General features: G+C 39.7%; 1 protein-coding gene and 1 long non-coding RNA gene across 12 annotated transcripts in view; one reads left to right on the top strand and one right to left on the bottom strand.

The window, feature by feature from the left end:
• Positions 1–14,795, top strand: part of OTULINL (OTU deubiquitinase with linear linkage specificity like) — a 24,353-nt gene extending 9,558 nt beyond the window's left edge. For 5 of the 11 annotated variants that reach the window (XM_080582775.1, XM_080582777.1, XM_080582781.1 and 2 more), the window contains exons 2-8: positions 3,732–3,891; positions 4,001–4,032; positions 4,125–4,216; positions 7,125–7,274; positions 8,104–8,232; positions 10,765–11,037; positions 11,926–14,795. In XM_080582775.1, the coding sequence (XP_080438901.1) occupies positions 3,732–3,891; positions 4,001–4,032; positions 4,125–4,216; positions 7,125–7,274; positions 8,104–8,232; positions 10,765–11,037; positions 11,926–12,105 (1,016 nt within the window). In that variant the 3' untranslated portion in view covers positions 12,106–14,795. Of the gene's footprint in view, positions 1–3,435; positions 3,564–3,731; positions 3,892–4,000; positions 4,033–4,124; positions 4,217–7,124; positions 7,275–8,103; positions 8,233–10,764; positions 11,038–11,925 lie in introns of all 11 variants that reach the window. The other 6 variants (XR_013947586.1, XR_013947588.1, XR_013947587.1 and 3 more) reach the window with 6 other exon arrangements.
• LOC308190956 lies at positions 12,464–27,722 on the bottom strand. Its single transcript, XR_013947594.1, has 2 exons — positions 19,036–27,722; positions 12,464–18,512 (listed from the first exon to the last, which is right to left on the bottom strand). It is a non-coding gene; the product is annotated as an uncharacterized lncRNA (long non-coding RNA).

The raw sequence follows: 27,722 nt of genomic DNA, 5'->3' as shown, positions 1-27,722 counted from the left end.
ACCTTAAGTAATTCCTCAGCTGGAGGTTCAAGAAAGCTGGAAAAGGGTCTGATACACAGCATCTCTGAGTTCTGCACTTTTTAGTGTAGGATCAAGGATTCCCAGGCTCTCTTTCTAGCTCTGAATCCAAAAGAGGAGTGAAAAGGAGGGTATGGGTGGGCAGCAGAAGGGTTGGATCGGGGGATCCCAAATCTTGTTCCTCTCTTTGGAGGAGGGTATACCTGGTTTTTGGGAACTAGGTAACATGCATTATGTCCTGTTTTCAATACTAAAATGAATGCAAGACTGTGAAGAGGAACGTCTTTAAAGGAAGTCCCACAGTCAGCTTTTAATTTTGGAAGATGCTCTGTCTTGCTCATGGCCTTGGTACAGGGTGGGGAGTAAGAAGGTGCAAGGTGCCATCACGCTGTCATCCTGCAACATGCTCCAGTGCTGTGTACAGTGCTGCATGCTGGCTCCCCAGCTGATCCCCTACATCTTGCATTTCGTCAGTCACGTTTTGAAGGTGACAGCCTTCGAAAGAGTTGTGCGGGAGACTGATGTGGGGATTTTTTTCTTTTTAGTGACTTTTCTTGAGCTACAAGAGTTACTTGTGCAAGAAGCAGATGTTGCAGATGTCTCTTACGTGTCATTTTTCTGGCATTCTTTCTTCTGTGTGCCTCTCCTGCTGACTTCGGCAGGTTTGGCACTAGCAGGAAGTTGATGATGTGGCATGAAAAGAAAACACGGTGCATTACGTACTTTGTAAGACAAACACTGCTATCAGCTCCTACCTCAGCGCTGTTCAGCCTGTGTTCATCAAAGTTTCTTCTTGGAGCTCTGTGAGACGTCCTGGGGCTCTGCTGTCCCGTGTGGGAGAAGAGTCGAGCCTCCCAGTCCCCGCGGTGATGCTCGCAGTCAGCCTCCAAAGAGATGTCGTGTTGCAGAGCAGCCAGGCTGTAGCCGTCTGCGGAGAAAGAGAAGGGATTGCATCCATATCCTTGGGAATGGACTGAGTTAAAAAATCTGCGGGTTTATTTTTACCCCCTCCCCCCCCAGCATGTTATTAATTTAATTGCTCTTCGTTTTCTGAAGGGTTTTGGAGGGGGCAGGTAGGAGGAGGAGAGATCTATTTTAAATTGCTCTCTTCGTTAATCCGTGTCTTGTTCGTGATGTATTTTTATCTGCAGCACGTTGTGATCCAGCTGACACTTCTAGATGTCACTTGAATAAAAAAAAGTAATTAAATTTCAAAGTGTGACATATTCAGTTAAAGTGGTAACTGAATTACCAAGTGCTGTTTGAACAGCAACTTTTCCATGACAGGAGGGAAAGTTTATGAAGACCAGGGTGTGCTGTAATAAAAGTGTAGTGAAAATACTCAAAATCACTTGTCTGCAGGTTTTCCCATCTCCTATTAGGCTTTTTGTTAGGGAAATTTTCTCCTTGGAGAGCAGTTGCTCATGCACTTGCTGACCCTGTGCCTTGAAAGGGGTTTTGTTGGACTCCCAACAAAAGGTTGGTTCTTTTTGCAGGATTAATGCCATCAAAAGCTTAGATTGCTTGTTTTACCATAAGAGCTCATGCTGATGCAGTTCTCTCATCTTTTTGCCTGTAAAAAGGGTTAAGGAAGAATTTTTGCATGCTGTCGAGCTGTTCACATACATCTCTGGTACCCAATAAAGCAAAGCATGTCAGTTGAACACACAAACCAGTTCCACTTTTTATAGTACCAGTTCATTCAAAAAAAGGAACATACACTCATTTTAAATAATGAGATGGAAGGCTGCCACATCTTCCTTTAGGTACTGTATGTTTAAGTTGCTGTTAGCAAGTTTTGTTCAAATCATCATTGGTTTTTGAACAACAGTGTGACAGCCAAAACACTTGTTGACTGCGTGGACCAAATAATATCTGTAAGCCTTTAAGTTCCATTCCAGTCAGCAGGAGGTTCAGTTATTTATGGTTGAATAAGATTTTTCAATGCTGATACTTCAGTCCTAAAGAAGAGAGAGAATATATTGCTGTGACTTGATTCTGCTAGGAGTGTTGTCTTCTACTAGTTCTCAGTTTTTGTTCTCTTGGTAGCAATTTGGGTGCTTATTAAGAAGGCATCTCTTGGTTTCCATCAGCAGTGTGTGCTCTAAGTGGGAGTATCCCAGTGTTTCCATGAGCTGTGACATTTTTGAACCATACAGCTGATGTTTTGCTGTCTGTTACTTGGGACCAGTAATAAACACTTCCTACAGCTTCGGATTTTTGGTCTTCTTGGTTGTGTGCATGTGTGTCTGCGCTTTTCCTACTCGGCACGTACAGGTTATGCCAGCTAAGCACTTGTTAGTGCAGCATGTCAGTAGAAGATAACAGGTCTGTCTTGTATGAATGGTGTTCACAAGAGTATGGGTTTTGTGTAAATTTGTATTTGTGGCCAAAAAACTTTTCCCATTACCTCTTTAAAGTTTATTAATACCTTTACATTTACAGCTCTTAACCTGCCTCTTGTTCAAGGTAGGCACTAGTTACGGGTCTTGCGTCCAGATTACGTGCGTATGACATCCTGTAATAAAGTATCTTAAAACAACAGAATATTGGGAAAGGCCAAATATCAGCAGTGCTCCGTATATACACTACAGTGCTCATAAAAATGTATGTGTGGCTGTTGATCTCAGTGCCAAGGTTTGAATTCGCATGTAACTCTGTGACTGGATAGCTTTCGACAGTGCATGGGCTTAAGCTCCTTGGAAAACTTAAGCCCCTCTTAAATTTCCTGTTACAGCCAGGAGGGGCAGAAGTTCAAATGACATAAAACTATGCTGAATGAATTATTCCCTTCATGGACTCTCTAGAGAATAATTTTTTCAGCCTTCTCTGGAGATCCCTTAAAAAAAAAAGTTCTCTTAAAATTTTGTACAAAAACAGTGAAGAAGTTACTAACAGAGCAGCTGTTGGTCATAAAGTCTGGGAATTTCCTATGCTCAAATTTCAGCCAGAGAATACATTTCTCACTTAGGGAGCAGACACTGCATTTGTCAGTTCCTCAGCCTCCATACCCTCTCTCAATTCTAGGGTTTTTGATTAACAGAAGACTACCAAACCTTTGTCTAGCCCTCCCAATAACATCAGAAGATCAACAGAACCCTGTCCTGGCTTATGTCAGTGAAGAACAGTGTGATCATCTCCTGAGCTTTCTACCAAATCCCTGAGGAGGAGTTTTCTCCTGAGTTTTAAATTGCCCCTAAACTTGCCCAAATTGAGCCAGGAACATTCCTTTAATTCCTGTGGCATTCATATGATGCTTGGTCAGCTAATGCATTGCCTGATATGGCACATTTGCAGACTACATCTCCTAGGAACCTCTGGTCGTTAAAATCTTGACTTAATGGCAAAGTAATGACAGTACAGGTCTCTTATCCAGCACATCCTGAAGCAATTTTTTTTGTTGTTGTCATTGAACAGTTGCTTTGGTATCAGTCTCGTGAAGCCTTCCACTCTATTTTGACTATATATCTAGCCTTCACTGTGCGGAGGAAAGCTTGGAAGCATGAACGGTGTACACCCCAAAACCTATAAACTTGAAAAAACAAGTGAGTTACTAAACATACTGTGCCTTTGGCATTTCATCTTGCATTTTTCATTTGGAGTGATATGGTGCTTGGATGATTTCTCTCTTGAAATTAAAAAAAATAGAAGTATTGCTAAGCAGTGAAAGATTTTATTTTTTTTTTCTCTCTCTCTTTTTATCACTGTTGTAGGAAGGCATGAGGTGCAGTCCTGGACAAGAGCTACCAAACAATCTTTGTGTCTCATGTGGCAAAAAGTGAAAATACAGCTAATGCTAAGCATGTCTTTCCTCGTTGCTGTTTTTTGGTATTGCAGAAGGCTATATGGCTTTTTAGCACAGCTATTGAAACGGTAGGTTTTTATTATGCAGACTTCTGATTTTCAATGCTGTTGCTTATTTCAGTAAGTATTTTCCTTTGACAACCCCTTTTTGACACCTGTTTTATCATTTGGATTTCAGGTGGAGCAACTACCTTCAAAGAAAACTCATAAGTAATCTTTTTGTTGTAATTCTCTCTCCATTAATCCCCCTGCCCTTTAAATGCAGAACAAGAGAACTAATCTATGAATTAATCTTGATTTAGAGAATCACAGTGTGTTGGCAGAAGTTGATCTACTTGGCTATAGTGCAAGAGAATGGAAAGGAGAAACAAAGCAGGCCAAACATATGAGGGAGGTAAGAGTTAAAATTTAATCTCTGCACGTGGATGGGGGAGAGGTACCTGAGGAAGGAAGAGCAGTCAGTTCCAGAACAAGCAGCTGTTACAACTACCAGAGTTTGCTGCACCAGTTGTTTAAATGAAAAGAAAAATGGATAATGTTAGCATGAGTCCAAATAAAGAGTGCAGTAGAGCAGATCACAATCTAGATCAGATTTTAGTTTTACATCTTCTCCGAATTCTTCTCCATCGTACCAGCCACCCAAGCAGCGGCTGTAAGTGGTCAGCGTGAGCTCCCATTACAACAGCACGAAAATATGATCCCAAGCACTGCAGCCCAAATAACTTGGCCTTAGGCAGTGTCTCTTGTCTGAGACGCCAGCTGAGATCCTCTTAATAATCATACTTCTCATTGGGTTTTTATTTCTCATACCTTGTCATTTTAGCTGATAGTTTCTCGCAGCTTAGTAGGTTTTCTGCTTAATTGTGAGTCAAGGTGACAGAGCTGTGCTGTACCACGCCAGACTTTATGTCCTGGATAGCTGAACTCCAGAGCCAGGGGCCTACTTACTTCAGGGCTCACTAATGCTAGTTAACTGCTTTCTGTCTGCTCGTGTGTTCTCCAGCTCTGTGTTGTATGTGTGCTTACACCCTCATAGGCAGAAATGGCAGCTGCATTTCTCACAGAAGACGTAAGGTACTACACGTGCAAAGGGCTGCTGGCAGTTGTATCTTGGTGGCCTTTGATGGAGGCAGTGTGGCAGACGGCGTGCCAGGAGCAGTGGTGCGCTCTGAAGGGCCCTGACAGGTGCTTGCAGTTGCAGCAGTACTACAGTATCCTAATTTGTGATGGGGATGGGTCTCCAGGAGCAAAGAAGAGCAGATATCTATTTTGTGGCTCTCTGTTTCAATTGTGTTAAGTGTCAGTCACCAAGGGAGGCTTGGAGACTGTGGGCTGGATCTATACTTTTCTCATACAACCTCTAGCTAAAGTAGCTATACCAGTGGTAGAGTAGTGGTATCTGTTAAAGAAGGCTTAGTGTCAAATCCAGTTAATCAGCTAAATGTGACGTTACATACTAGCGTCCTCATGGTGTAGTATTTCAGATGAGCACAGGATAAATATGGCACCAGTCTATATTTCTGATTATCTAATGATGGTGAGAGCACAGAACAAGTTGTGCTGAGAGAGATCAAAGAGGCAGAGGGGGCAGGAGATGCGGTAGTAATGAGAGACACTGAATATCTGTCCTGGGTAACAGCTAGGGAGTTCAAGGTGCTGCCAGTGACTGTTTCATGGGACAGTTTTTCAGGGAGCTTTAGGAAAGAAAGCAACCCTTGCCTTGGTCCTGAGTAGTGCGTAAGATCTGCCCTAAAATACCGCTTTCTAATTACTATTGCTGCTCTCTGGAGCAGGAGACAGGATGTATTTGTATTCAACATCCTTACACGACCAACAAATCAAAAGAATCCTTACAACTGCATCCACCTTCAGAAAGGGAAACTACATAAAAATGAGGAAGCTTGTTAAAAAGAACCTAAAAGACTGCTAAGAGACTTTAAGTATTTATAGTTGGTGTATTTGACGTGTATATTGTTTGAGGTCATGTTATTGGAATCACAGAGCAAATGTGTATCCAAAAGGAGTTGAGGATAAAAGGAAGTGGGGCCAAACATAAGGGAAGTATCAGGAAAAAAGAAATCTTTCAAAAAAGCAGTTTTGAAAGTCCAAATGATGACTGGAGAAAAGATCCAACTTTCCAGATTAAATGCAGGAAAACAAGAATGCCAGAAGTGCCCAGAACAACACACAACAAGGCTGAAAGTGATTTGGAGGAACAAGTAACTAAAGATAACACAACTTCTAATAAATTAGCAACCATATGCTGGGTAATGAGTCTTTCAGAAGATCTATGAGTCTGTTAGATGATCAGAGCTGAAAAGGAGACTCAGGGGAGCCTAGTGTATGGATGGTGACATTGGGCTGAAGTTGTCACTGTAAGAAGGATGTTTTAGGGTGAGGTCTCCTGAGAACCTGAACAAGCCCCACCTGCTTGCTGTCACCAAAAGGGGCAGTCCTTTGCTTGTCTTGCCTCTCCTTTTTCCTTGCCTCGTTCTAGATGAGCAGTCCCTCCACCTCTCTTGTGCTGACTGTTACATGTTCTTTTGGATGTGGTTCACCAGAAGGGTTAGCTGGCACAGCAGGTCATCCCGAAGGAGAGGCCTGACTCCCTGCTGACACCTGCTCCTAGCATGTGCTCCCAGTACACCTCTTGTGCTGGCCCTGGCATTCACCCGATCCTTCTCTGAACCACCTGAACTTGTCGAAGTAGCAGGAAGCTAACCCCTCTGGAAGAATTCGTTAGGCTACAATAGTCTCAGCTGATGCAAAGGAAGAGTGGGGGAGATTGCACAGCCAAGAATTGGTATTGGCTGTGGTTGCTGTCACTCTTCCTTAGCCTTAGGTCATCACCGTGTGATGGATTCAGGTCAGGATAAGATGATGTTTCTGCTAAAAGGAGAGTTCTCCAGATGCATGTTCCAGCCCTCTTGCTGCTCCACCCCATGTGTCAGCATAACTTGTGAAGTGACTGGGGTTAAAGCCGTTATGGCAAAGAAATTTTCACTGATCTTTCCTGATTTGGTTGACCACGTAAATGTTTATGCTAGCAACAATGTAAAGACTGGAGCAAATAGCCAGGTTTAGAGACAGTGCAGAATCCCTTTTAAGGGGCAGTGCCAGTTTAAAGGTGTTTACAAAAACTATGATGTTAGGTCATTTTTGTGTATATAAAATTTATAAATATACTCTCTCTTTCCCTTAGTTCCCTCTTATGAGTAGTTTGGAATTGGACTCCAGTTTAACATGGGTTTGATCCAAGTTTTAAGATGTTTATTGCTAAATTTCTTGTTGGTCTTTTTTAGGCATATAATGAATTGTTTTGGAACTATCATATCAAGTATCTGCGACAGGTCAAGAAGGACAACTATTGCGTGCTAAGAGCAGTACTTTTTCAAATACTCAGTCAAGGCATTCCTTTTCCATCGTGGATGAGGGAGAGAGATATCTTAAAGGTAAAATTCAGTTCCTAAATGAACAAGATCTAGGGGCCATTGCAATGCAGAAGGAAGCTTAGTTCAATGATAAAAGGGATATGTGTGCTGTGGTAGTAGAGGAAAATTGTTACTGAAATTTAAAGAGAACTTTTTCAAATTCTTTGAACTATGCTTCACTGAAAAAGTCCCTGATCTAAATATAATGACATGAACACGAGGTTTAAAATAGAGGGGGAAAAAAAAAGTGGCAAGATAAACGTTTCTGCTGCTCTGCTAGATTGCACTCCCTTAACACAAAAGGACTTGGCTCCCCCTCATTCACATCCATGTAAAATCCAGTGGCTCATTTGGGAGCACAGCTGAAGAAAGCATCAAGCATAGCTGCTCAGCATGTTGCCGGAGCAGTGTGAGCTCTGTACTGGGTTCCAGGAGCTCTGTCAGGAGACAGCAGTGGGGAGGTGGGTATCTGTAGCTGTTGCCTGTGGGGGCACATCTGCCAACTGGAAAGTGCCTGGAATCCTAGAAATCTTACTGAGTTTGGATGTATCCAGCCTTCCTAGAGTGTGGGCTATATATTTTGCTGAGAACATATTTTCTTCTTTTTTGGCTGGCATTGTTTTAAAAGTTTCTTAAGGACTTGGCAGTCGAATGGAGCTTCCTTAACATTTGATTTGTTCTGAAGCCTATTTCTATTTTTTATTTGAGCTGTACAACCAGAGGATAGAACCACATCATAAACTAAAACGTGTTGCAATCTCTGTAGGCAAGTTTATATAACTTTGTTCTACTTCTTGTTATGGTTATGATCTCTACTTAATTAATTCTTTTTTTTTTTTTTTTTTTCCAGCTCCCTGAAAAGCTTTTGTATTCTCAAGGTTGCAACTGGATTCAGCAGTACAGTTTTGGTCCAGAAAGATATACAGGTCCCAACGCTTTTGGGAAATTACGCAAATGTATGGAAACATTAAAGACAAACGTGAGTATTTAGGAGGTGGTCGGAAGGCATAAAAGCACTGAGAAGTGGGTTGAAATTGAATTAGGGATCTTCAGTACATATTTCTATGGCAGGTTCTTCCCAGGTTCGGAGAGCTCAGCTACTGGTCAGGCCATCATTTTTCCTGCAGAGGAATTCAGTTTTTGGGGGTTTCTACAAGCTAAGTATTTGGGGTCTCCCAGCAAGTTAGGAAGGCCATCCTATCCACGGCTGTTACTGCATGGTTAGCTGCCCTTGCCATCAAGTGGCTACTGCAATACCTCATAATTTCAACAAAAATAACTACATGCTATAGGATATCCTCCTTGATTCCCTCCCCAAATTGGATGGAACAAACAAATGGTGCATTTCTTCTCAATCTTGACATTCCTCTGTTCCCCTCTCAGGTAAACATTTTATTTATCATGTTCTATGATAAGTTCTCTCTGTAAGCTGAAGCACTTGATTACAGCAGCAACTCTGTAGTTTTAAACACTATCAGTAATAGTAACCAAACATTTTAAAACAACAACGAAATAATAACTGGACTTATTTAGTTATAGAAGCAAAGTAATAGGAAATAAAAAGAGGGAATTAAAATTGAGAACGAGTCCTTGTCTCTTGCCTGCAGTGTCAGCTGCCCATCTTCCAGGGATGTGTCTCATGGTTCTTGTGTGCAGTTATCATCTTGTCCTAGTTGCTCTTTGTGTTTGTCAGTGTTGGGTTGTTTGGCTTTTGTTTTTTATCTTCTTGTGGTTCTATGGAAATAACATCGACTTACAAAGCAGTAAGCATTTAAACTGGATGCTTGTAAAGAAAAAATGTTTCAAGTCAGCATGGTAAACAAATCCATACAGTTTACAAATTGTTGCAGAGCAGCTTTATTATGTAGTGTGCTTTTACTGACCACGAGGTCTAACTCCCAGTTTTATTATTAAAAAAGATGCTGTTTGGCCAGTGAGATGGATTTTCGCTTATTTTAACAAACATGTTTTTATGCTACATTTAGAGGTGTGAAAAGAGCCAGCACTGGGAGTTAGGGTTCTGTTGCATTTAACTGCCTGCTTGCTTCATTATTTAGCCAGTACCCCAAGAAACCTTGTGTGTTTTCATGGAGCTTGAACAGCCAGATTTAGTAAACGTTTCTTGGTGTTCAAAGCTTATAGATGCATTTCTGCTGTAGCTTATGGTTTGAAGATGCAGGGAAAGTGGGCTCTGCCAGAAGTATATGAAGACTTTTGAGGAATATTAGTCATATACCAGCATGTTTTTTCAAGAGGTTTGCTTTGCACCCTGAACTCAGGAGTTTGAGCCTTCTCTCTCCAGACTTGCCTCTGTTGACCAAACTGCAGCAGAGTGCCTGGTTGTTGGCTAAGCCCAAGGCAGCCACCTCTCTGCTGCCCAGCTCCATCCTAATCTTGGAGGCTCCTGCCCGCAGATGCTGTTGTGCCTGGGCTGTGTAAGTCAATAGGCAATTTACACTCTAGGCTTTTCACTTAGGTAGCAGAGGTCCTCTAGCAAAGGGGCAGTAGTGGGTCGTCCACTTGGTTTTATTTCTCGTCTGTGAGAAAGGTCTTCAGGAATGCATGAGGAGGAGATTGAGGGATCTGTTTCTCAATTTAGTATCGCAGGTAAATTAGATTATTTTCTTTTTTTGTTGTTATTGCTACGGTTCAGTTTATGGCAGTTTCAACATATAAATGATACAAACAGAATTAACTGAAACTAATTTGATTCCCAGTCATTGAGCATCATCTTTTGTTGTGATCCTAAAAAACCTTTTGGTTCCAAATGACAGCTTTTATCCACTGTGTTCAGAACTGGCTGCTTTAAGCTTTCTGGTTTGGTATCCTGTCCAATGTTATTAGTATCCCGGCCAACCCCTTTTCTAGGTGTGAGCACTGACATTTGACCCCCCTAGAGTAACACAGAGTTAAGGAGCTCTCATAATCAACAGTGAGCAGAATGAGAAATTCCTACCCATTGTAGTCCTACATGACCTCATGAAGCTGAACACCGAAGACATACAGATGGGTATAGTTCATAATAGCATGCTGGCATGTCCAGTTTATATAAGTTCCTTTTAACTGACCTGCTTCTGAATTAGGTTTGGCATCTAAAAAATTTAAGCTAGCATAACTTTAACATAAAGGATACTATAGGAAAATAACTAAATTTTGGAAGCTGTAAGTTAAAAACAGGCCAGGAGTCATTACTTAATCTAAACTTTGCTTATGGGTTAGTGTGTGTTTGATGCACCTACATGGATTTTTCTACAACTTTCTCAGGTATTTTTGGTGGTTACATTCCTTACAGACTCTTTACTTACAGTCATAGCTGGATTTTCTAGTGTGACAGTGGGTGGCTTTTGTATAGGGGAACTGCATTTGCTTTCTCGTAGCCTATCATCAGCATCCAGATGCTTGGAGCTCTACGTAGCAAATAGGTTCAGCTGGATAAATGGAAAATGAAATGAATAAGGTTTGAAATCTCACTGCAGAACCTGTAATTATTGTTCTTCTGTGTGCTTTCTAGTGGATTGAAATAAGTGGTACTAAAGATCACGAAGAAAGAGGAAACATGTGTAATGCACTCTTTTCTGATGAGAGCAAGGAGCACAAACTATATGAGGCCATAAAATTCGTCATGCTTTATGAAGTTGTTGAAGCCTATGAGCAGATAAAGAACAGGGAAGAACCTATACCCCATCTTTTTAGCCTCCTCCTTGCTCGGGATACTTCGTCTGACCCTTTGAGTTTCATGATGAATCATCTGAACTCCATAGGTGACTCTGGTTGCCTAGACCAGGTAATGATACAAATGAAAAACAAATCACAATTATTCACCTAATGACATCAGAGATGGAATATATTGTACATCATCTATGATAACTGGTCTATTTTTTTCTTTGGGATGTAGGGAAGTGCACTGCAGACAGGCATTTGTCTTCCAAGGAGATATAAAAAAAAATGCAATAAAATAAAATAGGGTTGACAGCTTTCTTGCTGGGCCAGAAATAAGTGCTGTGATCTGTCAACGAGACATAGCTTAGAGCTTTCCAATGGGTGAGATTATTTTTCATAATCAGTTTCAGTTTATCAAGTCAATCGTTAGATGTTGCATTCCCCTTCAGTTTCATATAACTAGATACTTTATGCTCTGTCTGGCTATGCCCAAGGATGTGAGCTTTTTCCAAAGCATTTTTCCAGATTAAGGCAGCTTTTGCAAGTAGTGTGGAGGAAGAGCCAGTTCTCAAGCTTAATATGCATGAAGTACAAAGAAATGTTTCCTTTCACCATTATATTTTGCTAGCAAGTGATCACAAGGTGGCAGCCTTCCCATTTTCCAAGGTGTATCAATCTTTTAATAAATGTTAGTCCCTTCTTGCTCCTCAGTAAGGTGTGTGAAACAAGTTTGGGAGCAGATTATATATTGTGTAAGGTGGAAGACAGATGTTTCCAAAGCTGCATCTGTTAGCCAGAGTACCGTAACATGCAAAAGAGCAGTGGAAAGATGGTTGGGACACTGAGAATATCCTCAATCTTTTAATTTCCTTACTTTGGTTACAAAAGGGCCCTTGTAATTCTTTGTCTACTGTTTTGAGGTAAGCTAGGTGACTTGCCTTAACTTAGAAATCTAAACAAAGAATAATCCAAGTCTAGAAATACACGTCTTACAGGCCTGTTTTATTTTTAGGTTGAAATATTTCTTCTTGGATACTTACTTGAAGTGAAGATTAGAGTTTACAGACTGCATAGGTTTAATACTGAAGATTTTCAAGTAAACTATCCAGATGAGTACCGAAGGGAATGGAATGAGGTTTCTCTCCTGACTGAGGATGACCGCTATTATCACATCCCTGTTATCAGAACATGAAGGACCAGTGACTGTTCTTTTCCTTTGTATAATATAGTGAGTAACTGGTTCCAGTGAATTAGGTTTCTAATTGGCAGCAGAAATGTACGTTGATGATTACAAAATGATTTGTGGGCTTATTGTGTAAACACTTTGCTTTCCCATTACAGCTCAATTCACTGCCAGTCAGCCATAAAGAAGCATAAAATATAATGTTATATACTGTCTGGGTGTCATATTTGAGGGTTGTTGGACACAAAAGATTAGACTGCATGACCAAGAAAGAAAAGGTAACGTTATGTTTTCCTTTGTTAGGCTAATGGTTTATTCTGGCAATATCTGGATGGTTTAAACTTAAGTTCCTAAAGAAATTCCTGCCTTTCTCTTTTCTGTCCCTAGCCAGGGTGGATGAATCACACAGGAGGCAACTCCTGGAGTCCCGAGTTTATACTCCAGGACATGAAACTTGCACTGATTTGAGGCTGCCTAGCATGTGAGGCTGCAAACTGGGGCCACTGTGTAGCTGATTCAGATCAGATCCAGCTTTCACAGTTGCTGCAGTGTCTCCCTCCAGAGACAGAAAGAGCAAACAGCTGCAGACTGTAGTTACTTCAAACACTTGAAATTAAGCTGTCTGCACTCAGTACTGATATCTGAAGCTGAAGAAGTGTTACAAAGAATGAGAGAAAAACCACACACACAACAATATAGTGCCAGATGAAAGTTTAGACTCCAGTGTTTGAAGAAATCTGTCTGGGACAACTAAATGAAATTTACTTTATTACATGGGACCTTTTGCCTGATTCTATTTTCTAAAAGGCTCAATTGTGTTTTGATTATTTCTAAAATGAGGGACCTTAACTTGTACAAATATTAAAATGATACAGTAGATCTTGCAAAATATTTGTGAAATACTTAAAATCCCATAGGTATCAGTTACATTGAAAAAGTGGGGGGTTATTATTAGCTAAAGTCTCTTCTTTCGTTGTCATACAGATACAGGAGTAGGTAGGTTTGGTTTTAATTCCTACAGGGGAAAATAGAAGCCCCTAGTAGTAATTAAGTCCGTTTAGTAGTAATTAAGAATACAAAACTGTAATCTGGGCCTGCAGGAGCTACAGCAGTTGAATGTGGTAACTAAATGGTAATGCTTGGAGTGCACAAAGACTACTCTGCTCCTTTGTGCAAAGGAAAGAAATTTTATCCCTTACAGTCCTTTTATTTGTATGTATATGTATATATATTTATAAATACAAACACCTGAATGCTGTATTATAGCAGGTTTGTTTCTTGAAAGTTTTTCCAAGTTCAGTTTTGTTCAGCAGTTTGTAGCTTTTAATTAAAAAGGCTTGATACATATAAGAATTTCATCTCATCAAGACCTGCATGTCGAATATTTATTTTAAAAAACAAACAAAAAACCAACTTTATTCACTGAATTTTCACTTTTTTTTCCCACTTTAGATTTGGTTCTGCTCCATGTGGGGAAATGCTATAATGCCTGGGCATAGGGTATTGTTGTCTATTTTTCATCTACAGTGTGTATAACACTTGCACCTATCAATAAACTTGTCTATATTTTATTCTTGTTTTGGTACAAGCAGACATACCAAAAAATTGTATATTTTTATAGAGAGCTTTTTAATTGTTTGCTATTATTTATGAATAGCAATGCAAAAGCATGATAGCTGAAAGTGCTAAATTGTCAAAATGTATGTTTATGTAATGTCAAGCACCTTAATAGAAGGGAATTAATAAAGATCTAACACAGACAGTGAAATTTATCTCGCCAATTTGGATGTTTACATGTGATCTAAGTCACCTTGGGCACTCTGCAAGGTCAGTGGAGGGCAATGGCAGAGGAGTTGAAGGCAGTTAATCAGAGGAATTGATCTCCAGAAGAACATGGTTCCTCCTCATTGACTGTAATGGGAGCTGGCAGTGACCAGCATACAAATACCTGGTCTAGATGTCTGAAGTGAAGTAGTTCCAGGAATCCAGAAAGGATATGTTGAAACATCAGACGTCAGTGGTGCTGGCTGAATCACGACAACAGCAGAAGTGAGATGTGAAGGAGGAGAAATTTGAGGTGAGGATAATTGCAAGTCTTACACATGAAGTCAGAAAGTGCTCTGAGAAACATTGAGACAGGTTTGGAGATGTACTGGTTTTAGTTGTGTTTTCTGATAATTCATTTTAGCTACGGGTAAAGCAAATATTTTCTGCACTGGTTTTAATCATCTTTTCTGATAATTCATTTTAGCTACGGATAAAGCAAATATTTTATGTACAAAGTAACGTATATACATATGTATAAAATATACAAGTATATAAATGTAAATATGTATATATGAAAAAAAAAATCATCCTGAATCAGTGGTTACAGACAAGCTTGCTGTAGGAATCCAGAAAGCTAAGCACTAAGACATGCACTGGAGAGCTCTGTTCTACTGCTGTCAAGTGATCAAAGAGCTCTTTTCATCTTCTGAACCTGTGATTACTGCCTTTCTGCTCTTGAACTTTGGAAGGCTGTCGTTTCAAAATCACTCATGTCCAATAACTTTGCTTTGTAATTTGTAGAAATGGGACAAATTTGGGAATGACAAGCCACTGAACACAGCATACAGATGTCTCATGTAGATCCTTTGTGTATAATGTATGTATTTGTTATTTTATCTAGTCGTCATTGGAATAAATGGTTTTCTACTCTAGGTCCGAATCTTGGAGCTGTGAACTGCTTACCATACACATAAACAGTAAGCTCAGGTCAATGTGATTCAGAATCAGTTGTTTGTGAAATAATTTGTTTATTAATCCTTCAGAAAATTATCAAGGTCAACCAAAACAAGCTGTGCTTGGTTTTAAAAAAAAGTTTTAAAATTTTTCTAGCTTTTTTGCACTTAGTTTCATCTTTCCCCGTGAAGAAGATAAAGTAACAAGACGCGGATCTTTGCATTGAATGAGCCCTCGAAGTCTCAATTATGAGTATGAGAGAGAAGATCAGATCAGAATGACTTAATCAAGTCAAGGCAAAAACATTGAAGCTTATGGTGAGAACAGCAGTAACAACAAGCGGAGAGACATTACCAATTTTTTTAACTGCAGTATTGTAGACAACTCAAAGTTTCACATCAAAATGTGTTTATAATTTATCACTGCTGGCTTAGCAAGACAAAGTGTATGGAAACCTCAGTGGTGGGTTTGGGTTCTTCCCAAAACTTGAAAATGTATGTTAAGAACACTAAGCAAGTAGCTGAAGCAGTGTGTATCTTTATTATAACAAAGGGTAAAAAAAATCTTGTTTCTAAGTGACATCTTTTTTTAAAATTGCCTATCAAAAAATGTATGAAAATTCCATATTTCCTTTCAACTCCATAGCACAATATTGGCAATCTGGATTCTTCTACCATTGTACTTCATGTCCAGATAGCTTCATGTTTAGATTGTGTCTACAAAGTTGAAGCAAATTGAAAATCACCAGGTGTAGTTGTTTGTCTTGACTAGTGAGTTTCAGAGTGTTTGAAGTCCTCCCTGTGAGGAGAGAAGATCCTTTCAGTTTGGGCCTGGTTTTGTGAGAGGACAGGACATGGTTCTTCAAGGAACTCTTAAAATCATTTGGGAGAGGAGCCTGGCATGGCAGCTAGGGTTGGTGGTGTGCTGCTGCCTTAATTCATGGCATCCATTCCTGCTCACAGCATCCTTCATGGTGTTAGTCCAAACCTGGCCTTAGCCAGAGATGGGGCATGCAGACTTGCAGAGGCTTTACCAGAGGTTGGTTAGAAACTTTCCAAGGAGACACGCACACCCCAGAGACAGGCTGTGACCTACTTGGGAAGGACAGGAGATAAACCAAGAAAGCCACCTCCCTGGGGCTTGGCTGATCTGCATCTCTTTTCATGAACCACGGAGCTTTGTGTCAGCCAGGGTTAGTGGGTCAGGAGGATGGCTGGGGCAGTGCTAGGACCTCTGGCTTGGAGTTGGGCATGCTCATAAGTGAGGGTAGAAAGGAGACTCACTGCTTGGAAAAACTGGAAGTATGAAAGAAGTCGGGCAGGTGCTGGATGCTTTCATCTTCTAGTATAGTCCAGTTTTGCATAATTCAAAATTTAATGCCTCAAAGGACATTTAACCAGAACTTTTTCCACTTTAAGAGAGCTTTTGGCCATGCATCAACTCTTAATTGAAATGTGGTGGCAACTAATTTGAATCCACTTGTGCAGGTTTGTGTGCAGCTTCTGCTGAAGTCTATAGCGAGTAGCTGCTAATAACTCTGTATCCTTTAAGCCAAGTGGCATGTTAAGCTGAATGTTTTCCCTATGGCAGTAATTTTGGGGGTTTTGATACACTGTATGCTACAAATGTTGGAAATTATCATCTTTTGAGTTATGGTTGACAAATTTAGCATTTTGCTATTAAGGATGTTGTGTTCTTTTTACCTATCCAGTAGATGGCTTCCAAGCATCAGAAAATGTACTTTAGTAAGCTCATTTCTGGGAATCTTCTGTTCCTGTCGCACTTACCCGGATGATGGCAGTGGATTGACCCCAGCCAACAGCCATGCACCCACACAGCTGCTTGCTCACTGCCCCAGTGGGACAGCAGAGAAAACACCGTGAACAGGAGCAAGAAGGCTTGTAGGTGGAGATAAGGACAACGAAATCACTTGCCAAGGTCCATCATGGGCAAAACAGGCTTGAGGAATTTAACTTAATTTACTGCTAAATGGCATAAATATTTAATTACTGGTTTGGATATTGGCAAAGAAACAAGCAAAAAGACGACTACTGAAACAGGGAAAAAATACCACTCTTCCTTCCCAGGCTCAGCTTCCCTCTGGACTCTCTCCTGCCCCTTGTTATTGCCATAGGCCATGCGCAGTCCCTTCAGCGAGGCAAGGAGTGGTGCAGAGGGGGCTGCAGCCAGGACACAGTGGTTTCTCTCTGCCCTTCCTTGTTTCTCACTCCTTTCCTATGCTTTAGCATGAGCCCTTTGCAAGCTGCAGTCTCCCCCTTCAAGGGTGCACCTGCTCCATTGTGGGGATATCCACGGCCCCACTGTGGCTGTTCCACAGGCAGCGGTCCCTTTAGGGGTTACCTGCTCCACCACTGAGCACCTCCACCTTCTGCCTCGATGTTCTCTCTGCTGTTTCTCACACGTTTTCCCTCCTGCCCCCCTGGCTGCCTGGCAGTGTTTTGTCCCAGCTGACCCCAAGGTGCCCACCCCTGACTGCTGGGCCCAGCCATGCCCTGTAGTGGGGTTGTTGGAGCCCTCCCCTCATGCTGCGGCCCTGCTGAGCCACAGGGGCACCACTAGGCACCCACACCCCGTACAATGATTTAAAAGGATTTTATTACTTTTTTTCCCCGAATGCTGACTAGTGGTGCTAAATCTTTCTGCTTAGAATTTGATCTCTCTTTCATTTGAAAGATTTTCTTGCTTATGAAAGCAAGAAAGCATGATACACACCTACTAACATGTATAGGGAGAGACTCTTCCTTCCTCTTCCCAAACTTGTTTTCTAGTTACGAAAAGCTTCCTGTGATTCAGATTGATTTAATTCCAGCTAGACTATGCTAATAAATAAATAAATAAATAAATAAAGATTGCAGTCACTAATGCTAAGCTCACTCAAGTAAGTTCAATAAGTTGATTTCCCATTAATAGTAATTAATTTTTTGAATAAAATACTGATCTGGCAGAAGCAGTATTGTAATTACATGTTCTAACATTTTTCTCTGTTTCATACAAAGTAAACTGTTCTCTTAAAATACATTAATTCTTTGTTTTCCAAGGATAATGAGTGAATGGTAAGCTACACTTTAATTACTGTTTTTATAAAAGTTCGTTCATCTTTATATAGCTTCTACCCATGGTACTGGAGTAAAAACATCTAATCAGGAAGTATGGATGATCAAGTCGGACCACATGCCTGTCTTGAATGTCACCAAAGGTATATTCAAGGGAATGTTGCTGAACTTCCCAGGTTAGCTTTCAGCATGGGAGCTTGTGGGAGTCCTTGCTGATGGAGAACTAGACCACAATATATTATCTAAGTAAGGAGAAAAGTAGGAGTCAAACTTTAGACATGTAGCATACTAGCAAGGTAAATTTCTTTACATTCTGGACATGATATGGCATTTGGTGTGAAGACAACTCCAGAAAGCTGCAGCCACAGGTATGTGGAATTGAGACGTTCCTTATAGCTTCCACCGAAGTCACCTGAGCACTAATGAAACTGCGCAGTGATGACCACTGGATGCTCTACCTGGTGTAGTAACACAAGGAGTCTAGGGGTGTTGGGCAGCCACAGAGCAGCGAGCAGTTCACGTTGGCTGATATTTAGAAGAATCCATGCAAACTGAACAAGGGTTTGATTCTGTTCTGGGCATCTTCAGAAGTGTTTCTACACAGAATAGATCCTTGAATCACTGAGGGGCAGGAGAAGAAAAGGTGTCACAGTTCAAATAGTAGAAATGTTATTACCAAGGTATTTGAAAAAGGGAGCAAAGAAATATTTTCAGAGCATAAAACTTGCTTCATTAAAGGACTTCACAGCAGCATGAGCCAGGAAAGCTGGTTTCAGTATTTGGTCCACCAAGTGTAATTCAGCTGGGGATACAACATACTGCACAGAAGTATCATACGTTCAGGAATCAAGTTACAACTGTTTGAGCTACAGCTGCTGGTAGCCCAGTACTTCGGAAATGCAAGGAGAGGTGAAGAAAGTAGGCATCAACGTTTTAATAAAGATAGAAAGGAACAGCACCTGTGTGGAAAGCTGCCAGCCTATTTACTGGTTCGTGTGTTATTTCTCCTTTCAGAAAAAGACACAGAGCAATAAAAGTCCAGAAAGATTAACTGCATCAACTAACATTTTTGTGACCAGATTTCTGTACGACTTTCCTCACTGAAGAGTGCAGGGGGATGAAAGATCACCACTTTTTTTCTCACCTGGCTGATGATCATCCTTTACTGTCCTTTTAACTTGTAGTCCCAACGCCCTCTGTTGACTGAAATCATTTCTCACAGTGAGCTATAAAGGCAGGAAACAGTGTCATCAAATTCCTTGCAGAAGGAATCCTTACACAAATTTACAGATTGTTTGTTGACACCTTGATGGCTTTAAAGTCATCCCCCAGTTTCTTTATCCCCTAGTTTCTCTATCTTCCTTCATTGTCAGTTCCCAGGTCCCTTCCAAAATGTTAATGTGTGGGTCCTGGCTTCATTTTCCAATAGGTGATGAGCACTTTGGTGGCTGGTAAAGTCCAACTAGTTGCCAGTATCTATGCTCATAAATTGAAGATTATTCTGGTCAGCTTTGTTAATGGTAATCCGTGCATACTTGCGAAGAAGCCACACTCTGCAACAACTGATTTGTCTTCAGCAACAACAGGGCAGAAGCAACCTGATCTGCAGTTTCACATCTTTCTGGAATTGAAGGTGGTACTAATCCTTTCTGTTCGGCTGTTGCTTCTGTGTCTGTTATCCTCTCCATGCTTTGTTACTGACTTAAATCCACATTCAGACACCTCTAAATGCAAAGCCTCACTTCCAGCTATCCCATCTGTATTTCTGCCTCAATGATGCAGTGCAGCAGCTCAATCCATGGAATGCTCTTAAACATTATGAACAGTTTGTCAGCCTGGGAAGGAAGGACTTACTGTACATCTGATTTGCTATCAGTTCTCCTTCCTTTGAAAAACTGAGCTGCTGCCTGCCACCAGTCGGAGTTAGGTAGGAATACTGTGGCTTGATTACATATATGAGTATCAGGATGCTAACTACCTTTATGACCCCCAAATGTGAAATAAAAGAAAAAAAAAATTAAAAAAAAAAACAACACAGATGTTAACAGAGAAGTATTTGAAGCTGTTGAAGAAAGAATGATAGTTGTAGATAGGTTTAGTGCCCCACATGCATGTAATTTAGTAACAAAGCAAAGGTTTCCTCTGAGATGCTACCAGCAATCAGATAAGCAGTTTCTTGCAAAGCACTAACATCTGCAGCCTTTGAGTGGAGCCACTTTTCCTGCTCTTCTAAACTCAGGTAAAACTATAGAATTGACCTTTTGTTTTGTTTTGTTATTTTTTTCCAGTTTGGGGGAGGCTGACCGGAAAGGGGAGTACAGTGACTACTACTCTCTGGGTTCATCTTATACCAAGAGCATGAACAGAAGGAAGGAGAACCCTAAGGATTTCCTTTGTCTCTGTGAGACAGAATTTTCTGGTGCTCCATTTCAATCTTGGCATATGACCTGGGAGTCCTCTTTTTGTATTTTATTTTTTCACTAACACTGGCAGCCTAGAGCTAGTCTCATCTCTGATCCTAAGCTGTTTGATGTGCACCAGGTCACAGTAAATATTTTGGATTTAAACTTATGCTTCAAAACACAGTTTAGCTGACATTCAGTCTCTCTTCATAAACTGAAGTTGTGTTAGGTCTGAATAGAAGGTGAGAGATATTTGCTGGAAATTAGGACCTCAACTATCAAACTTGCAATGATATTCTTAAGACAAAAGGAAGCAACTGATGCTTTCACTGTAGTAGGATAGTTTAGGCTATGGGGTTAAATTAGTAGGTTAATATTTTTATTCTTTTTTTTTTTTTGCAGTTTAGAATGTTGATGTAAAGTATTTTGGAGACCTTTTGTTGGAAAGCAAGATTTCTTGAAGTGCTGATTAAAGTGAACTTTATTTTAGAACGTAATGCTTTGCATTGCTCTGCTATGCATTAGTTCTATTAGGCAACATTTGAAAAGTGAACAGCAAATGAATGTTTTAAGCCACATGCCAACAGGACAGCACAAGAAATAGTGATATGATGTGCATTTGTACCATTTTTTTTTGTTTGTTTGTTTGTCTTAATCTATTTCTATTCTTTTCAGAGGTAGTTTCTAGAAGTAAAGTTTTATCTGTTATTTCTGTGTTTCCATATATATCAGTTACTTCTTGAGTACTCACATTATTCAGCAACAGCTTTGCTTTCCTTACTCCTTCTCATTCAAATACGTATGGGTGACGTGTGACGTGGGTGGCTGATACAAGCTGACTTCACTGCTTTCCCTACGTAACTCTCAAGAATTAGTGGAGTAAACCATGCTTCTGAAGGCAGTTACCCTGGCCCCTACCAGGAGGAGAGCCACAGCACAAGGTGACAGGGAAAGGAAAGTGAAGCCAGGGAAGAAAGTACTCAGGTTTTAGCAGCAAGATGAAGCAATGAGAGAACAAAATACACAACTCAGCTTCATACTGGATTGATCCTGGATCAAAACAATGGAAGCAGCTGAAAGCCTGCTCAGAAGCAAAAGCATAAGAGAAACAAGGTAAAAAAAAAAAAAAGCCTTTTATACTCAGTAATGTGAGAATTATGTACTTGTTGTTTGTTTATGTTGTGAAACCGTATTTAACTGTCTTGACTAGGAAATATGAAAGTAGATGTTATTAATCCAGGTGAGAAAGAGATGCAAATATAACAAAGTCATCAGCTAGCTGCTACACTTTGTTAAACAATTTTTTAAAAGCAAACTATTCTAGCATCAAGTAAGACATTAACTGGAGATATTTTTGAGTTTTCTTGTACTTGAAGCAGCAGCTACAATTACATGTCCTAATAAAAGAAGGTATTTAGGAGAGATTAAACGTAGGTAAATGCTGTTTTACAATGATGCCAAGTTGTTTATAACCTACATGCATATAACTATCAAAATGGTATTTCCAGTAAAGAGATCAATAACCTAAAAAAATAATAAACCTAAAAGAGAGTTCTTTAAGATGTTTTATTTTTTCAGTAACCCAAATTGAGGCTACTTCTCTTAACCATAATGGTACACTCTGTCACAAAATTTGACTACAAAAGACATCCTCTTGTTACACTTGAAGTCAGGCTCACAGGTTTGCCATCAGTACAGCTAGTGAGGGTGGTCTCTCTGTGTTCATTTGTAGATGTGCAAATAAGCTTTTATCACATAACCGAACAGATATGACAGGTACAGACATGTCAGACTCCCTAGGCCGTACATTATAACTCACCGTTTGACTTCATCTTGATCACATGTCATGGCAAATCCAGATGGTGGTTTTGCTTCTCACTGTTGGACTTTCACTTCGTTACACCCGGGTGGTCAGGCAGACTTATGATCTGCTTCACTTCAAAGAGGAAGTCACACCAGATCAAAGGAAAAGTTGGTGGCCCTGCCAACTGCATGCTTCTCAATTCAAACCTGTATTTAACTAACTATGCTAGCAGAATTTTTTGCTTGAAACAACAGCCTGGAGCTGCAGGTCAAAACCTGCTGCATAGCCTGGGTACTTCCCTTTATCACGTAGTTTGGCTAATGGGGTATTTCACAACTGGGTTTAGGAAGCTTCAGAAGCCTACTGATAGCAATCAATTTATTAAACTCAGCACTAACAGAAAGTCAGTCTTGGCAGCAGCAGCAAGGATGCTGATTTACACAAGCAAGGGTATTTGTCTTCTGTTATCTTATGAAAACAAGGCCCACTTGTTTTTGCAGTATAATAAACGTGCACACATCTTTGGTAGATCTAATGTAAAATCTTGAGCACAAATGCTAATTCTAAACTTCCTTCGCAAGTGCAAAGAAAATTCAAGCAATCAGTAATGGAAAAACATACTTGATACAGTGGAGAAGATGGGGCAACCCATCGTTTATATTTCTTAAACTGCTGTCTCCTTCAAACCAACATCAGAAATTCAACAGAATCCTGTGGAGATTCTTCTTAGCATCTCTAATTTCAGCATTTTTGTAATGTGTGTACATATGCTTAAGAGTAGGCAATAACAAAAAACAAGACACCATCTTTGTCTTGAAGACTTTACAAAGGACAACTGTCCTTTGTTTAAAAAAAAAACATCTCTACTAATGTATATAAGTCAATATGTATGACCAAGCTGCAAATTAAAGTAATGACTAGTTATGACTAACATCTTCTTTTCAAATGTCAATACAAAATGGAAAACACAGGAAGCGGCTTTGTGCACTGATATTTTATATAATACACTTAAATTTATATAAATCTGTTGCTCAGAAATATTGCATACTTTGAGCAAGTTAGACTGCTTTTTAAAAATATAATTACATACATCTATTAGAATATTAAACTGAATATACACCTCATAAAGGGATCTTTGAAGTAGGTTTAAGAAGTATTTTTTTTAAAATGGTTCACCACTTGTAGTCTTCTTAGTAATAACTAAAGTGGTTTGCCTCTTGTACATGAGACTTCCAGATCCAATGTAACAAGCATAATTTCAGCAATCTGTGTTATATTTTTCCATGAATTGCTTCTTTTTTTTTTCTTCCTGGGAAAAAATAAAAATAATAATAATAAAAAAGATAGTAAGACCTTTTACTGTAGCAACTTAACAGTTAAATTCCCAAAGCAATTATCTTTCAAGACAATTTTTTCAGCATTCACAGATGTCTTTACAGTCTCAAAATCAAAATCAGGGCAGAGAGTACCCCAGGAACTGAAGAGGACAGGGCCAGGCTGCTGAAAGCAGGTAGGAATCATGCCAGTGAAAGCAAATGGTGGAGAAAAGTCATCAAGAGAAGCATCTTGATCACAATGAGTTGGTGTTGACAAAAAGCAGGCCAAAAAAAATGATGCAACCACAGGCCCCGCAGCTCCTCGCAACAAAATGGCTGCCCGCATCCTCGCAACAAAATGGCTGCCTGCAACATGCTGTATTGGAGTGAGGGTCTGGATGGCATAGGCAGGCTCAGGGATGCCACAACACAGCCGCTGGGCTGCCAGCAAGGAGCTGTGGCGAGGCAGTGGGTGCACCCAGAGGGACTGTGCCGGCAGAGGGTGGGTGTCAGCAGGACACCATGAAGTGCAAGGCCCAGTGCTGGGCACAAAATGGCGGTCACTGCATGGGAGTGAGGAGGAGGTACAGGGCCATGGCAGCCCCTGAGCTTGGAGATGGCTCAGGTAGGGTGAAGCATGTCTTTTGTCTTGACAAGGTTTTTATGACTTATATGATTTTTTTATTTTATTTTTTTATTATTTTTTTTAACAGCATCTTGGGTTGGAGAGCAGCTGTGCGATCTCGTGGTTCACATGCTGAGTCCCTGAAGTACTGTCTTTGGGGGTTTTATGGTACAATGGTGGTGGCATAGGCTGCTGTGACCTGATGGATGAAATAGCAGAAATAGGGCTTCCTTGATCAGTGAATGCTGGCATGTCATGCTAATGGAAGAAAAACTTTGATTTTGTAATGAATTAGATCTGTTGGAGTAGTTTTTCTTTCTATTCTGACTGAATAATGAGAATAAATCAACATTACTTGTAAGGAATGGTACTTTCTGGGTGATTTTAGGAAACTGTTTGGAAAATCAAAGATCTAATCATTCTTACAGAATGTTTCAGATCACTCACGGAGTTTACTTTGAAAATTTTTTATTCACAAAGTATTGTTTTTTGCCTACCAGCATCTTTAGCCACTTTTACACATTTTACAGGTGCCCATTATTATCAACAAAATAAGACGGATGAATCTTTTCAAACAATTTTTATTTAGTCCATACAAAAATGAAAAATAAATACAAAAATAGCAATTTCAGATAACTTCTGCTGGAATACAATCACTTTTTAATGTTATTTATTATAATTAGATTGTGAGGATTATAACAAACGTTCTGGAATGTTCCCTCCCTTCCCTTCAAAGTATTGCCATTGCTGGTGTCCGTGCTGCTAACATGGGGGTGCAGTCAGTGTGCAATAGGATTCAGGTCACACTTGGCATAGTTATACATTTGTTTTGTGATCTTCTTCCATGTTTCTATAGAATCACAAGTAAATAATCAAATATATCATGAAGATATACTAATGGCAAGGTACTTGAACACAGGTTTGGAAAATTATTAATTCAAAGCTTACACTGGGTATTATTTTATCATAAAGGACTCAGGATGTTCAGGCTGCATCAAATGCCAATTCTTATGTTTCTAACATTGTATTTATAGTTCAGTTGTAAATATCATGTAACAACTCTGCTGTATCAAAGTGCTTCTCCATTGTCCCAATTGAAACTAAACACGTTATGTAATGTTACAGATCTCAGAAGTCCATGTTTAGATCAATGTTTTTCAAGTAAGTTGAATTTATGATGGAAAACTCTAAACCATGGTTGTCCTCGAAAGGTTTCCTGCATCTGTAAACCTTCCTAACTTGCTTGCAGACAACAGTAGATGTTATATAACCTTCAAGTAGTAACTAAGCACATTTTTTCTATTTGCAAAATTTTCCTGGAAGGTTAGTTTTTCTCTTTGTTTTGTAACCAAGCAAACTTTAAAACACATTGCACATAGTGTGTAAGAGGTGAAATGTAGTATCAACACTGTAGCCCTAAGTAGATGGAATAAGTCTAGCTTGCAACATCTAAAACATTAAAAAGAAATCCTTTTGTAAGATATTAACTACTTCTTCATGCAAAATAATCAAGATGTATATGCTTGAAAGCAGCTTGCATATAGTGTTTAACACCATATTACTTTAATTAATTAGTTACAGTGGAAAACATCTGTGATAGCAGTTCAAGTTTACACAGCATAAGATAATAGCTCATGAGTCATATTTCACTTTTCTGCCAGTTCATGAGTCAAATATGACTGCAGAGCTTTGCAAGGCTTTTAGTTTGAAGGCTGCAGAAGACTGAAGCAAAAGGCTAAGGTTGCTACTGTTATGTTGTCTGTAACTTTGGAATTACAGTGTAAATCTGTGCAACTGAAAATTCAATAGTATCCTGTCAGGCAGTAGCTAGTCTCTGGATCAAACTTTTGGGTGTATATTTTTTTCCCCCTCTTCTGAAAGAAAACACCCAGGCTCTGCTCAGGCCTTCTCACATCACCATCCAAAGGCCAGGCTGAAAGCTGGTAGGACAGTGGTGAGGACCTCATGTCTGTTACTGGGCCACAAGTCAGTACAGGTGAGAAGTGTTGCTCAAAAGAGTGCCACACTGCCTGCGCTCATAGCCTGAGATCCGCTGAGCACTGCTGCAGGGGGGCTGCAGTATGGTGCTCATCCCTGCAGGAGTCCTCACTCTGTTGCAGGGGTACACAGAGCTACACGCTCTGTCTGGGCTGAGGTGCTCTTTCCTGGGCTTTGCAAACCAGCACTTTTCATGAATACAACGTTTACATACACCTATATTGTATCAGAGATAAAGTGTGCTATGAAAGTAAACAAAATAAGGTTTGGAGGAAGAGGTACTATCCTTGGTTAGCGAAGCTTGTGTAGTGTAAAAGGTGGAAAACTTTTCAGGCGTATGGATGTTTCTTCACATGCCCCAAAAATACTCCTCTGTTTTCCAACTGTTGTAGTTAGTTTTACAGAAGGTATTTATTCTACCCTACCTAAAATCCTCATCTTGTTCAGATGAAGACACAATATTTGAAGCATATTATTAAAAGGTGAGTTCAGCTCACTGAAACTGACAGAGATGTGCATTTTAACAGGTAGAAATATCTGGAGTAAAAGATCCAGGAAGATTAATTAAAGATTTCTAGAAAGCGCACTAAATCCCCCAGTTAGTTTATTCTTTTGAAGGAGGACTCTTAGAGACTTCCCCTGGAATTATTGGCAGACTTAAAGTCATCTGAAAATGAGAGTGGCACAGTACAGGTAAACTTTGGCCAAATAAATTAGCTATCATGTTTTATTTCGTATTCATTGTGTTCATTCTAAAACATGCCACTAATATTTAAACAAAACGGTTTTTTCATTACTTGAGCAAAGTCAAAATATCAGCAAGGAAGGAATGTTTCATGCCTGGAGGAAGATAAATTGTGAAGGAGTATTGCTGTGAGCAGGTAAAATAATGTTTTAATAATTATGTTAAATTAAAATGAATAGTTAATATCATAGCTATCCAGCCAGGCTACAGTTGAGAGCGATGTGTGTTAGTACTGTGTGGAATTAAATATCAACAGGTAATGATCAACTTACATATTTTCTAATTGGAGTGCTCATAGGGATTTTGTTAATTGATGTAAATTTGTTAAATTAAAGTTAAGGAAGAATACTTAGGAGGTAACAAACAGTACGTTAACATAAAAGCCTTTAGTCTCTTTTAGAACCTAAGTTATTTTGCGCTGTAGTTACACCCTGAGGATGCCTGTAGGTACCTAGATATACAATTCATTAAATCTATTCTTAGTGTAATTTCTTCAGTGCATTCTGTGTATACTCTGCCTGTTGCTGGTTTTCATCATTAAAGGAGTAGTATATAGCAGAGAGGGAGGTTTATGTTTGGCTGTTGATCTTTCTTGCTTTTGTAGCTTTCTCTTCCAATTTAATTATGACCCTAAAAAACTGTAAGAAGAACCACATCTGTATTTTAGAGTACAAATAGCATTTCTTATGTACAATGTATTCTAATGTGCAAGAAACATTTATGCAGCTTGAAAACTTCCACTTGAACTTTGAATAATTCATTTACCTAGTTTTCCTTAAATGTATACGTAAATAAACTGATGGTATCTCCAGTTTGTATCTCTCGTGATAGTATACTGTTGTTCACTCTAATGAAGTATACTATACTTTCACTCTGTTTAGCCTTTTGTGATGTGCAGGGTTCTGTATTTTTCAGCCAGTAAACTATCTATTCTAAATGTA

Source organism: Anser brachyrhynchus (genome assembly GCF_964034855.1).
Source record: "Anser brachyrhynchus genome assembly, chromosome: 2".
Lineage (NCBI taxonomy): Eukaryota > Metazoa > Chordata > Aves > Anseriformes > Anatidae > Anser > Anser brachyrhynchus.
Note: the sequence above shows the minus strand (reverse complement) of the source record. Positions and strands in the feature narration are given on the sequence as shown.